This window comes from Peromyscus leucopus, chromosome 1 (genome assembly GCF_004664715.2).
Source record: "Peromyscus leucopus breed LL Stock chromosome 1, UCI_PerLeu_2.1, whole genome shotgun sequence".
NCBI lineage: Eukaryota > Metazoa > Chordata > Mammalia > Rodentia > Cricetidae > Peromyscus > Peromyscus leucopus.
In genome coordinates, this window is record NC_051063.1 from 185,014,032 (window position 1) to 185,028,396 (window position 14,365).

Below are 14,365 nucleotides of genomic sequence, written 5' to 3' on the forward strand. Positions count from 1 at the left end.
TATTTCCAGCATTCCCTCAGCATGTGTTTTCTTTATTGTTCAAATTCATTTTTCAGATCTTGGAATGTTTCTTTCATCTGTTTAATTGCTTTTTCTTGGCTTGATTTGATTTCTTCCCATTTTTGTTAGTTTTTTCTTCCATTTCTTTTTTTTTTTTTTTTTTTTTGGTTTTTCGAGACAGGGTTTCTCTGTGTAGCTTTGCGCCTTTCCTGGAACTCACTTGGTAGCCCAGGCTGGCCTCGAACTCACAAAGATCCGCCTGCCTCTGCCTCCCGAGTGCTGGGATTAAAGGCGTGCGCCACCACCGCCCGGCCTTTCTTCCATTTCTTTAAGGTAGTTTTTTATTTCCTCTTTAATGGAGTTTTTCATTTCCTCTTTAAGGGAAGTTTTTATTTCTTCTTTAAGAGAGTTTTTCATTTCCTTTTTAAGGAAAGTTTTTATTTCCTCTTTAAGGTAGTTTTTCATTTCCTCTTTAAGGAAAGTTTTTATTTCCTCATTGAGGGAATGTTTTATTTCTTCTTTAAGGGCCTCTATCATCTTCTTAAAGTCATTTTTAGGGTTGATTTCTTCTGTTTCTTCTGTCATGGTATGTTTAGGTCTTGCAGGTGTAGAATCACTAGGTTCTGATGTTGCCATATAGGTCTTTATGTTGTTGCATGTATTTTTGCACTGGCGTCTACTCATCTTTTCCTCTGTGCGGTGCAGGTGGTGTCTGTGTCTGAGAATGCCTCTCTTGTTCTAATTTCTAGTCTTGGTTTAGTAGGGGTTCTTGGTTAAATTGGTGCTATTGGGCTGTTTCTTCAGGGACAGCTGATTTCAGTCAGTGAATTATATACTTATGATTCTGGTGATCTGGTTTGGCTTATTCATACAATAGAATATTATTAAGACATAAAAATGAATGAGAAACTGACAGATTAAATGACTTTGGTGAACCTTCATAATTTCATTTGTAGATCTTTCCATTTCTAATTTATAAATACATTTGGGGTTATAAATTATAAATGTACTGCCTCCTGTCAACATTGTATACTTCTATTTGATGATTTCTGTGTCAAACATTATATGGAAATGTTTCCAAGTATCTTCTGTATTAACTGTGAATGACTAGAACAAAATAAATTGCCTGTGATGGGAAAAAAATCACATCAGGCCCAAAGGGGAAAAAAAAATTTAAATGTTTTATATGAAGGTGAAACTTTGAGGCCAACAAGTTTGCTCTGCAGCCCAACCTGGAGTCAATTCTTGAAAGTGTTTTCTCTGTTCACCAGAGAAGTTTATATATGCCTATTAAATCGAGCTTGCCTGTTTGCTATTGGCAATTTTACTATGCTTATCAGTGGTTTCGAAGAGGTGTTTGTTCATCGATTCTCTGTTTGTCAAATGGCTATTACTATTTCTCTTGACTACTAAAAACCATGTGGCTGGACAGCTGTTTCAGTTATTTTCTGTTGCTGTCATAAAATAACATAATCAATAAAACCCAGAGAAGAGAAAAAAAAAGTATAGCCTTTTTTTTCAATAAATGAGCAGCCATTCTGATTCCCCCATCAGATCCTGTCAGTCTTCTCCTTCACTTTATGGACACCACACTTCCTCTTTGGGAACCTGAACTCCACTGGAGCTGGACTTCTGCATTGTCTCTTGTATGTATGCTTGTAGCCATATCACAATTCAAAAATGCATTCAATCCAACTCCAATGGTCCTCACAGTCTTTAACAGTCTCAGCATTGTTTAAAAGTCCAAAGTTCAAAGTCTCTTCTGAAATGCATGGTAATCTCTTAACTTAAATAAAAAATCAGATCATATACGTCCAACATACAATGGCACAGAATACACATTAACATTCTCAAAGAGAGAAAAGAGACCAGAGTAAGGAAATACTAGACCAAGGCAAGAATTAAAACCAACAGGACAAACTCCAAAAGTCCTTAATTTATCCTCAGGCAGATTATTTTGGACAAGGGCTAAAACCCACATTCTTTGACAAAATGTGACCTGGGAACACAAAAGAAGGTGCTGCCCAGCCACCAAACCAGATCACCAGAATCATAAGTATATACTTCACCGACTGAGATCAGCTTCCCCTAAAGAAATAGCCCAATATCACCAATTTAACCAAGAACTCCTACTAAACCAAGACTAAAAATTAGAACAAGAGAGGCGCTCTCAGACACAGACACCACCTGCACCGAGCAGAGGAAGAGATGAGTAGATACCAGGCAACAACATAAAGACCTATATGGCAACATCAGAATGTAGTGATTCTACACCTGCAAGACCTGAACATACCAAGACAGAAGAAACAGAATAAATCAACTCCAAAAATGACTTTAAGAAGATGATAGAGGCCCTTAAAGAAGAAATAAAGCATTCCATTAAAGAGGAAATAAAAACTTCACTTAAAGAGGAAATGAAAAACTCCATTAAAGAGGAAATAAAAAACTCCCTTAAAGAAATGGAAGAAAAAAATGAACAAAAAATGGGAAGAAGTCAAAGAAAGCCATGAAAAAGCAATTAAACAGATGAAAGAAACATTCCAAGATCTGAAAAATGAATTTGAGACAATAAAGAAAACACATGCTGAGGGAATGCTGGAAATAGAAATCCTGACTAAACGAACAGGAACTACAGAAACAAGCATAACCAACTGATTGCAAGAGATGGAACAGAGAACCTCTGACACTGAAGACACAATAGAGAAAATAGATTTGTCAGTCAAAGAAAACACTAAAGACAAAAAAGTCGTAACACAAAACGTCCAAGAAATTTGGGACACCATGAAAAGACCAAACCTAAGAATAATAGGGATAGAAGAAGGAGAAGAATAACAACTCAAAGGCACAGAAAATATATTCAACAAAGTCATAGAAGAAAACTTTCCTAACCTAAAGAAAGGAATACCTATGAAGATACAAGAAGCTTACCGAATCGGCTGGATCCAAAAAAAAAAGTTCCCTCACCACATAATAATCAAAACACTAAACACACAGAACAGAGAAAAAATATTAAGAGCCATAAAGGAAAAAGACCAAGTAACATATAAAGGCAAACCCATCAGAATAACACCAGACTTCTCAATAGAAACTATGAAAGCTAGAAGATCATGGACAAATCTTATGCAGACACTAAGAGACCACGGATGCCAACCCAGACTATTATACCCAGCAAAACTCTCAATCACCATAGGCAGAGTAAACAAAATATTCCAGGATAAAACCAGATTTAATCAATACCTGTCCACAAACCCAGCCCTACAGAAAGCACTAGAAGGGAAAATCCAACCCAAAGAAGCTAAACACATCCATGAAAAATCAAGCAATAGATAATCCCACACCAACATACACCAAAGAAGGACAACACAACACAACCACAAAAAATAACAGGAATTAACAATCACTGGTCAATAATATCCATCAATATCAATGGTATCAACTCACCTTTAAAAAGACACAGGCTAACAGAATGGATAAGAAAACAGGACCCATCCATCTGCTGCATACAAGAAACACACCTTAACTTCACAGATAACCTCCAAGTAAATGGCTGGGAAAAGGCTTTCCAAGCAAATGGACCTAAGAAACAAGCTGGTGTAGCTATCCTAATATCTAACAAAATAGACTTCAAACTAAAATCAATCAAAAGCGATCAGGATGGACATTACATATTTATCACAGGAAAAATCCACCAAGATGAAGTCTCGATTCTAAACATTTATGCTCCAAAATACAAAAGCACCCACATTCATAAAAGAAACACTACTAAAGTTTAAAACGCACATCAAACCCCACACATTAGTAGTGGGAGATTTTAACACACCACTCTCACCAAAAGACAGATCTACCAGACTGAAACTTAACAAAGAAATAAAGGACCTAACAGATGTTATGACTCAAATGGACTTAATAGATATCTACAGAACATTCCATTCTAACACAAAAGAATATACCTTCTTTTCAGCACCCCATGGAACCTTCTCAAAAATTGACCACATGCTTGGACACAAATCAAATCTCAACAGATACAAAAAATTGGAATAACCTCCTGTATCTTATAAGACCACCATGCTTTAAAGTTAGACCTCAACAACAAAAATTATAGAAAATCCACAAACTCATGGAAACTGAATAATGCCCACCTGAAACATCAATGGGTCAAGGAAGAAATAAAGAAAGAAATTAAAGAGTCCCTAGAATTCAATGAAAATGAAAGTACAACATACCCAAACTTATGGGACACTATGAAAGCAGTGCTAAGGGGAAAATTCATAGCTCTAAATGCACACATAAAGAAGATGGAGCAATCCCATACCAATGAATTAACAGCACAACTGAAAGCTCTAGAACAAAAAGAAACAAACTCACCCAGGAGAAATAGATGCCAGGAAATAATCAAATTGAGGGCTGAAATCAATGAAATAGAAAGCAAGAGAACAATACAAAAAAAAATCAATGAAACAAAGAGTTGGTTCTGTGAAAAAATCAACAAGATAGACAAACCCCTAGCCAAATTAACCAAAAGGCAAAGAGAGAGTACCCAAATTCACAAAATCAGCACTGAAAAAGGAGACATAACAACAGACAACGATGAAATCCAGAGAATCATCAGGTCATACTTCAAAAACCTGTACTCCACAAAAATGGAAAACCAGGAATAAATGGACAATTTTCTGGATAAATACCACATACCAAAATTAAATCAAGACCAGACAAACCATTTCAATAGACCAATAACCCCTAAATAAATAGAAACAGGCATCAAAAGTCTCCCAACCAAAAAAAGCCCAGGACCAGATAGTTTCAGTGAAGAATTTTATCAGACTTTCAAAGAAGAACTAATACTCTTCAAAGTGTTCCACACAATAGAAACAGAAGGAACACTACCAAACTTTTTTTATGAGGCTACAATTACCCTGATACCCAAACCACACAAAGATGCAACAAAGAAAGAGAACTACAGACCAATCTCCCTCATGAACATTGATGCAAAAATACTCAACAAAATATTGGCAAACCGAATCCAAGAAAACATCAAAACAATTATCCATCACGACCAAGTAGGATCCATCCCAGGGATGCAAGGATGGTTCAACATACTAAAATCAGTCAAGGTAATACACCATATAAACAAACTGAAAGAAAAAAAACCACATGATCATCTCATTAGATGCTGAAAAAGCCTTTGACAAAATCCAACAACCCTTCATGATAAAGGTCTTAGAAAGATCACGAATACAAGGAACATTTCTAACATAATAAAAGCAATTTATAGCAAGCCAACAGCAAACATCAAATTAAACGGAGAGAAACTCAAAGCGATACCACTAAATTCAGGAACAAGACAAGGCTGTCCACTCTCCCCATATTTATTCAATATAGTACTAGAAGTTCTAGCTAGAGCAATAAGACAACAAAAGGAGATCAAAGCGATACAAATTGGAAAAGAAGAAGTCAAACTTTCACTGTTTGCAGATGATATGATAGTATACATAAGTGACCCCAAAAACTCTACCAGGGAACTCCTACAGCTGATAAACTCCTTCAGTAAAGTGGCAGGATACAAGATCAACTCAAAAAAATCATTAGCCCTCCTATACACAAATGATAAAAGGGCTGAGAAAGAAGTCAGAGAAACATCACCCTTTACAATAGCCACAAATAATATAAAATACCATGGGATAACACTAACTAAACAAGTGAAGGACCTTTTTGATAAGAACTTTAAATCTCTAAAGAAAGAAATTGAAGAAGATATCAGAAAATGGAAGGATCTCCCATGCTCATGGATAGGTAGGATTAACATAGTAAAAATGGCAATCTTACCAAAAGCAATCTACAGATTCAATGCAATCCCCATCAAAATCCCAACACAATTCTTCACAGACTTGGAAAGAAAAATACTCAACTTCATATGGAAAAACAAGAGACCCAGGATAGCTAAAAGAATCCTATATGATAAAGCAACCCTTGGAGGCATCACCATCCTGACCTCAAACTCTACTATAGAGCTATAGTAATAAAAACAGCTTGGTACTGGTATAAAAACCGACATACGGACCAATGGAATCGAATTGAAGACCCTGACATTAATCCATGCACATATGAACACCTGGTTTTTGACAAAGGAGCCAAAACTATACAATGGAAAAAAGACAGTATCTTCAACAAATGGTGCTGGCATAACTGGATCTCAATATGTAAAAGATTACAAATAGATCCATATCTGTCACCATGCACAAAACTCAAGTCCAAGTGGATCAAAGACTTGAACATAAATCCAGTTACACTAAACTTAATAGAAAAGAAAGTAGGAAGCACTCTTGAATGCATTGGCATTGGAGACCATTTCCTAAATAAAACACCAACAGCACAGACCCTGAGCACAACAATTAATAAATGGGACCTCTGGAAATTGAGAAGCTTTTGCAGGGCAAAAGACACAGTCAATAAGACAAAAAGACAGCCAACAAAATGGGAAAAGATCTTCACAAACTCCACATCTGACAGAGGATTGATCTCCACAGTATATAAAAAACTCAAGAAACTAGACATCAAAATACTGAACAGTCCAATTAAAAAATGGGCTAAAGAGCTAAACAGAGAATTTACAAAACAAGAATCACAAATGGCTGAAAGACACTTAAAGAAATGCTCAACATCCTTAATCATCAGAGTAATGCAAATCAAAACGACTCTGAGATACCACCTTACACCTGTCAGAATGGCTACGATCAAAAACACCAAGGACAGTCAATGTTGGAGAGGATGTGGAGCAAAGGGAACACTTTTCCACTGTTGGTGGGAATGTAAACTTGTACAACCACTGTGGAAATTAGTATGGCGGTTTCTCAGAAAATTAGGAATTGAACTACCTCAAGACCCAGCCATCCCACTCTTGGGCATATACCCAAGGAATGCTGATTCATACCATAAAGATACATGCTCAGTTATGTTCATAGCAGCACTATTTGTAATAGCCAGAACCTGGAAATAGATGCCCATCAACGGAAGAATGGATGAAAAAAATGTGGTACATATACACAATGGAGTACTACTCAGCAGAGAAAAACAATGAAAGCATGAAATTTGCAGGCAAATGGATGGAACTAGAAAAAATCATCCTGAGTTAGGTAACCCAAACCCAGAAGACAGTCATGGTATGTACTCATAAGTAGATTCTAGATATAAAATAAAGAACAATCAGACCACAACCCATAGAACCATGAAGGCTATATATATAGCATGGAGGTCCCTAGGACGAATGTGGCTTATAATAGATTTCAGTTTTACTCAATTACTGAAAAAAAAATAGCCAAACGAATGGAAACACATGAACTATGAACCAATGGCTGAGGGGGCCCCCAGCTGGGTCAGGCCCTCTGAATAGGTGAGACAGTTGATTGGCTTGATCTGTTTGGGAGGCAACTAGGCAGTGGGACTGAGTCCTGTGCTCATTGCATGAGTTGGCTGTTTGAAACCTGGGACTTATACAGGGACGCTTGGCTCAGTCTGGGAGGAGGGGACTGGACCTGTTTGGACTGAGTCTATCAGGTTGATCTCAGTCCTGGGGGGAGGCTTTGCCCTGGAGGAGGTGGGAATGGGGAGTGGGCTGGGGAGAAGGGGGGGGGAACAGGAGAACCCGTGGCTGATATGTAGAACTGAATGGTATTGTAAAATAAAATAAAATAAAAGAAAGAAAAAAACAAGATAGAACAATACAAAGCAAAAGCACTTATATCAAGGTAACACCATAGGAGGAAAGAGTACGAAGAGCAAAAAAGTCAGAGACAGACCTGCTCCCATTGTTAGGAGTCCCACAAAAACACCAAGCTAACACACACAACATAATGCAGAGGACCTGGTGCAGACCCTTACAGGCCCCAAGCTTGATGCTTCAATTTCTGTGAACACAGCTGAACCCAGCTTAGTTTATACAGTGGGCTGTGTTCTGGTGTCCTTCACGCCCTCTGACTCCTATAATCATTCCTTCCCCTCTTTCTCAGGGTTCTCCAAGCTCTGAGATGAAGGACCCAATGGAGACCTTCAATTTAGACTGTGGGTCTCTGCACCTGCTCCCATGTGCTGTTGAATGAAGCCCCTCTGATGATGATTGATCCATTCTGCTTCTGTTCCCAGCCATCCCCCTCCATCCCAAAATCTATTTGATTTCACCTTCCCAGGGAGATCCATGTGTCCACTTATTAATAATTGACCTTAGTACCTGTGTTACCAGTGTTCTGTTCAGGAAGTCATCTCCAGTGCCTATGCATTCAAAGCTATTTTCCACTTTCTCTTCTATCAGGTTCAGTGTATCTGGGTTTATGTTGAGGTCTTTGGTCCACTTGGACTTGAGTATTGCACAGAGTGGTAAGTATTAGATCCATATTTACAATGTGAATTTTTCTACATGGTGACATCCATCTAGAGCAGCACCATTTATTGAAGTTGCTTTCTTATTTACATTATATGTTTTTTGTGTCTTTATAAAAAATCAGGTGTCCATAGGTGTGTGAACTTAACATATTGTCCTTTGTTTCAATTCCATTGATCAATCTTTATGTTTTCATGCCAATATCATATGGTTCTTATTAATATAGCTCGGAGTACAGTTTGAAATTGGGGATGGTAATACCTTGAGCAGTTCTTTTATTGTTCAGGTTTGTTTTAGCCATCCTGTTTTTTTTTCATATGAAGTTGAGAATCATCCTTTCAAAGTCTGTAAAGAATTATGTTGGGATTTTAATGAGGATTGTACTGTATCTGTAGATTGCTTTTGGTAAAATGGCCATTATGATTATGTTAATCCTACCGATTCATGATCATAGGAGTTCTTTACATAATCTGATATAATCTTCATTTTCTTTCTTCAAAGACTTGACGTTTTTGTCATATAAGTTTTTCACTTGCTTGGTTAGAGTTACCCCCTCTCCCCAAAATATTTTGTAATATTTGAAACTATTGTGTTAGGAATCATTTCCCTGATTTCTTTCTCAGTCCATTTGTCATTTATGTGAAGCATAGCTACTGATTATGTTTGAGTTAATCTTTCATCCAGCTACTTTACTGAAAGCATTTAGCAGTTTTAGGAGTTCTGTGGAATTTTTAAAAATGTGATTCTTTGACTTCTTCCTTTCCAATTTGGTTCCCTTTGATGCTCTAGCTTAAACTTCAAGTACTTTATTCAATAGATATGGAGAAAGTGGACAGGCTTTTCTTGTTCCTGGTTTTAGTGAAACTGCATTGAGTTTCTCTCCATTTCATTTGATGTTGTCTATAGGCCTTCTGTAAATTGCCTTTATTATGTTTATTTATGTCCCTTGTATCCCTAATCTCTCTAAGAATTTTATCATGAAGAGGTGTCAGATTTTTCTGAAAGAAAAGAATTTTTTAGCATCTAAGGAGATGATAATGTCATTTTTTCTTAAGGTGTGTTTATTGTTGGATTGTAATTACTGTTTTTCATATATTCAGCCATCTCTGTATCTTTGGGATTAAGCTGACTTGGTCATGATGAATGAATGATCTTCTTGATGTGATGTTGGATTCTGTTTGTAGGTAATTCATTGAGTATTTTTGCATCTATTTCATAAGGGAAATTGTCTTACAATTCTTTCTTTGTTGAGTATGTATGTGCTTTGGGTATCAGGTTAACTGTGTCCTTACAAAATGAATTGGGCAATTCTTCTCTCTCCCTCTGTCTGTCTCCTTTGGTTTTGCTGGTGTGAGAATATTTATTTCTTGTGTTTTCATAGATGTAGTAAACCTCCTAAGGTTGGAGTTTTTTTTCTAGCACTTTCTATAAGGCTGGATTTGTAGATAGATATTAAATTTGAATTTATCATGAAATATTTCATTTTCTCCATATACAGTGATTGAAAGTTATGCTGGGTATAGTTGTCTGTGATGACATTCCTGGTCTCTTAGAATCTGTAAGACATCTGTCTAGGCCCTTCTAGCTTTTAGCGTCTCCATGAGGAAGTCGGGTATAATTCTAATAGGTCTTCCTTTATATATTACTTGAGCTTTCTCACTTGTATCTTTTACTGGCCTTTGTTCTGAATGTGTAGTGTCTTGGTTATAATGTGGTGAGGTCCTTTTCTGGTCCAATATATTTGCTGTTGTGTATGTTTATTGTACTTTATAGACATCTCCTCCTTTCGGTTAGGAAATGTCTTCTATGATTTTATTAAAAATATTTTCTGTGCCTTTGATCTGAGATTCTTCTCCTTCCTCGCATCTTATTATTCATAGGTTTGGTCTTTTCATAGCATCCCAGATTTCCTGGATGTTTTGTGTCATGGATTTTTAGATTTCACATTGTTTTTGACTGACATATCCACTTCTTCTCTCTTGTCTTCAGTGCCTGAGATGTTCTCTTCCATCTCTTGTATTCTGTTGGTAAAGCTTGTCTCTGTAGTTCCTGCTCACATTCCTGAATTTTTTCATTTCCGGGATTCCATTTGTTTGTGTTTTTTTATTGCTTCTATTTCATTTTTAGGTCTTGGACAGCTTTATTTGCTTCCTTCAGCTGTTTTTGTTTCTAGTTTTCTTTAAGAGATTTATTCATTTACTCCAATTTTGTTTGTGTTTCCCTGAAGGTCTTTAAGGGATTCATTCATTTCCTCTTTAAAGTCTTCTATCACCTTCCTAAAGTTGTTCTCTAAAGGTCTTTTTCTTGTGCTTTAGCTGTGTTGGACTTCAGGGCCTACTGTGGTAGGATAGCTGGACTTAGCGGGGACATATTGTCCTGACTGGTGTTTTTGTTTGTTTGTTTGTTTGTTTTGAGACAGAGTTTCTCTGTGTAGTTTTGGTGCCTGTCCTCGATCTTGCTCTGTAGACCAGGCTGGCCTCAAACACAGAGATGCACCTGGCTCTGCATCATGAGAGCTTGGATTAAAGATGAGTGCCACCATCACCTGGCTGGTGTGTTTTTACACTAGTGTGTAAGCAACTAGGTTTAGGGTGATTATGGTCTAGGTGCTGATTTCTGGGTTGTCTTTGTTGGGTGTGTGTTTTGTTCCTTAGTTTCTTTTTCCCTCTGTATTTTGGAGAGTGTGATGGCTGTGTGTTACCTCTTTTCCTGGCCTGCTCAGTGGTTATCTTCACAGGGAAGACCTGCTGGTGTTGAAGGCTGGGATAATGGGATGAGTTGGGGGAAGGAAGTTTGTTGGAGCAGGTCCTTAGGGATGGGTCAGAGAGGAAAGGGAGAAGACCACAGTAGGTTTCCTTCCATGGGGCTTAGGATAAAACTGGGGGGATAGGATCTCAGGAGTACTAGGAGAGGTGTGGGTCTGCCTGCAGCCTAGTTATTGCTCTGGGAGAATATGCCCTTGGGTTAGCAGGGGACACCGTCTGGGTGATGTCTGTAATAAAGCAATGAGTGGGCAGAGGGTGGTTAGAAGGGGGATATGTGAAGGGGCCTGCCAAGCATGTTTTGCTGTAGAGCTGGGGATGAGACTGGGGGACTGGAAATGGAGGAAGAGAGAGAGGAGAATGTGTATTGCAGTCTACTTGATTTTCTGGCAGGCATGGCTTGTGGTTTAGTTTGGGGCTATGTGCTAGGTTTGGGGCTGTTACCCTTTTCTGTTAGGCCTATGTCTTCCCATGGAATGACTTTTGTTTTCTTAATCAGCCATTTTGACTAGAGTAAGATGAAATTCCAGAGTGGTTTTAATTTGAATTTCTGTTATGGCTAACGATGGTGAATAATTTTGAAAATATATCTTAAGCAAGTATATTTCTTCTCCTGAGAACTTATTTTTGTATTGTCAGTCAGTTGTAGACACTTGGTTATGTAGTTAGATGGTCAGGGGAATTTACTGAGAGCATCCACATACTACAGAAGCCTTGGTTCTCAGCATCTTCCCTGGTCCTCCCCTCCCATCTTCCATGTTGTCAGATTTGATGTCTGCCTGTGTCCATCCAGAAAAATCCAACTGTTCTAGTAGATTCTGCATTTGGGCTCAGTGTTTTCTGGGTGCATCTCACTGTTTTCTCTGAAACACTGGCCACAAATCTCTTACATAGGATTTGGGTTCAGCAGGAATCAGCATCACTCCTCCCCACAACATCTTTGAGAATTTAAAGCCACTACAGGAAGTATATGGAGGAAGCATTGCCTAGCCCAGAGCTGTGGTATAGAATTGAGTTGTCAGAGACAAGTCTTGAGCAAGAGCATATCCTTTTTCTGTTTTGTACTGGATGTCTTCATCCTTGACAGGGGTTCCGGGTTTCAGTCTGGTCTATCCCATGGGTGTGTCCTGCTGTGCAGACTGTATCACCAGTTCTGTTTGCTGTTTATGTGGAGATCTGGCACGAGGCACTGCCATGGGCCTTAGAGCTGCTCTTCTTGGACTTGGTAAGTGAGACAGGTGTCATTATTTTTAGTCAGAGTGGTAATGAATACAGAATCCTAGATTTTTAACCTAGGATCTTCTCATAGAAATTTCCCTATGAAGACCTGGCCTGGTGCATTAGAGGAGTCTTCCATGGCCTCAGCCTGTCTATCTTTCTTTGGTCTTTTGATCTGAGCTCTGGACTTGGAATCAGTGTATAATAGGACAGACTTCTCTTATCAGATCTTTTGTTTTATTTTCAGGGTTTTTAATGGCACAGAAGATTTGGGCACAATATGGTGAGTCTGTTCTTTGTATTAGCCATGGGAAACTGAGTTTGGCTGGGAATAGCATGGGAGGAGCTTGAAGTCTCTTGAGTAGATCCTGAGATGGAATTTTCATTGGCAGCCACTAGCACACTTACTTAATGATTCATCCTTACTATTGTAGCCATCTTTGGGGTGGGGATTCTTGACTGTGCTCCAGTAATGCCCACATGAGATCTGGCTCAAAGGGTATGGAAACAAAGGGCACAGAGGAGGTGACAGTCACACACATGTTTCCTCCGAAGGATACAGACATTTGCTTTCAAGTTTGTTTTCTTTTTCTTCCCATCTCTTCTCACCTGGGCTGTGTCTGGCTTTCTTACTGAGTTCTGCCTCTGGGGAGACACATCATTCATGGTACAGAGCCCAAGTAAATGCTGTCTGTGTGGGTGCAGTACAGGTGGGATTCCTTTGTTTCCAGAGGCTCCCAGTTTTGTGTGATATTAGAGGTGGGTGTAGATTTTGAGTTTTATATGGAATCAGGAGAGAAAGTAAGACATAGGTCAGTGACTATTTTTTTTTTTGAGATGGGATTTCTCTGTAGCTTTGGAGCCTGTCCTGGATCTTGCTCTGTAGACCAGGCTGGCTATAAATTCACAGAGATCTGCCTGCCTCTGCCTCCAGAGTGCTGGGATTAAAGACCTGCGCCACCACTGTCTGACTATAGGTCAGTGATTTAATGGGATTTCATTCCAGGGAAATGGGAAGGCTGGGTGATAAGAATAGCTACCCGCAGGGTTCATTTCTGGCCTGGTGGGAGATGATAGAAGGCACTGATAGCACTAAACTATGAGAGTTATTATTTTTTTTAAAAAGAATATCACATTTAAAATTTCTATTTAATTAACATTTTTTTCATTTATTGTACATACCAATCACAGTTTCCCCTCCCTTCTCTCCTCCCATTCCCACCCCAACCTCCCATTCACCCCCTCTTATTGCACTCCTCCTCTGAAAGTTATTCTCACACTGTTTGGGAACAGTAAAGATGATTAGGCCTCTGGAACTGTGGCACAATATCAAATGTGAAAACAGTGAGACTTCTCTCTGGAGGTGTGCTGGTTAGTTTTCTTTCAACATGGTACAAGCTAGAGTCCTCTGGGAAGAAGAAACATCAACTGAGGAATTGCCCCCACCATATTGGCCTGTGGGCATGTCTGTGGGGCATTTTCTTGATTAGTAATTGTTGTGGGAGCTACTCTATAGCTCCTTGGGAACCTGGCCCTCCTGACATCAGATGACTAGCTCTCTTTTCCTGTGTCTCTCCAGGGCCACCACCCCAGCCTTCCATCTGGGCAGTTCCAGGATCTGTGATTTCCACAGGCAGTGCTGTGACCATCTTCTGCAGGACTCCTCCAGGAGTGACTACTGTGCGTCTAATCAATGATAAAGAGTGGTTTGATTGTACCCTACAGGGAGACCAGGAAGTGTGTGAGTTCAGTCTGAAGAATATGATATACAGGAATGCAGGGGTTTACCACTGTGAATACTACGATGGAAGTAAATGGTCCCAAGTTAGTGACAAACTGGAGCTGGTGGTGACAGGTGAGTAACTGCTCAAGCACACTGTCCTTCAGACTCAGTCTCTGATGCCTACCTCACTGAACCACATTTGCCCCATCACAGGCCCTGCCCTGTGTCTCTGCTCCCATATTTGGATCTCTTCCCTTACTCTCCTCTCCTCTCTCTCCTCTCCTCTCCTCT

General features: G+C 39.0%; 1 protein-coding gene across 6 annotated transcripts in view; it reads left to right on the forward strand.

The window, feature by feature from the left end:
* The window catches only part of LOC114687921 (leukocyte immunoglobulin-like receptor subfamily A member 3), a 62,314-nt gene that overhangs the window by 16,119 nt on the left and 31,830 nt on the right, over positions 1-14,365 (forward strand). For 4 of the 6 annotated variants that reach the window (XM_037202157.1, XM_037202158.1, XM_037202161.1 and 1 more), the window contains exons 1-3: positions 12,218-12,358; positions 12,599-12,634; positions 13,931-14,206. In XM_037202157.1, the coding sequence (XP_037058052.1) occupies positions 12,250-12,358; positions 12,599-12,634; positions 13,931-14,206 (421 nt within the window). In that variant the 5' untranslated portion in view covers positions 12,218-12,249. Of the gene's footprint in view, positions 1-12,217; positions 12,359-12,598; positions 12,635-13,930; positions 14,207-14,365 lie in introns of those variants that run through there. The other 2 variants (XM_037202162.1, XM_037202160.1) reach the window with 2 other exon arrangements.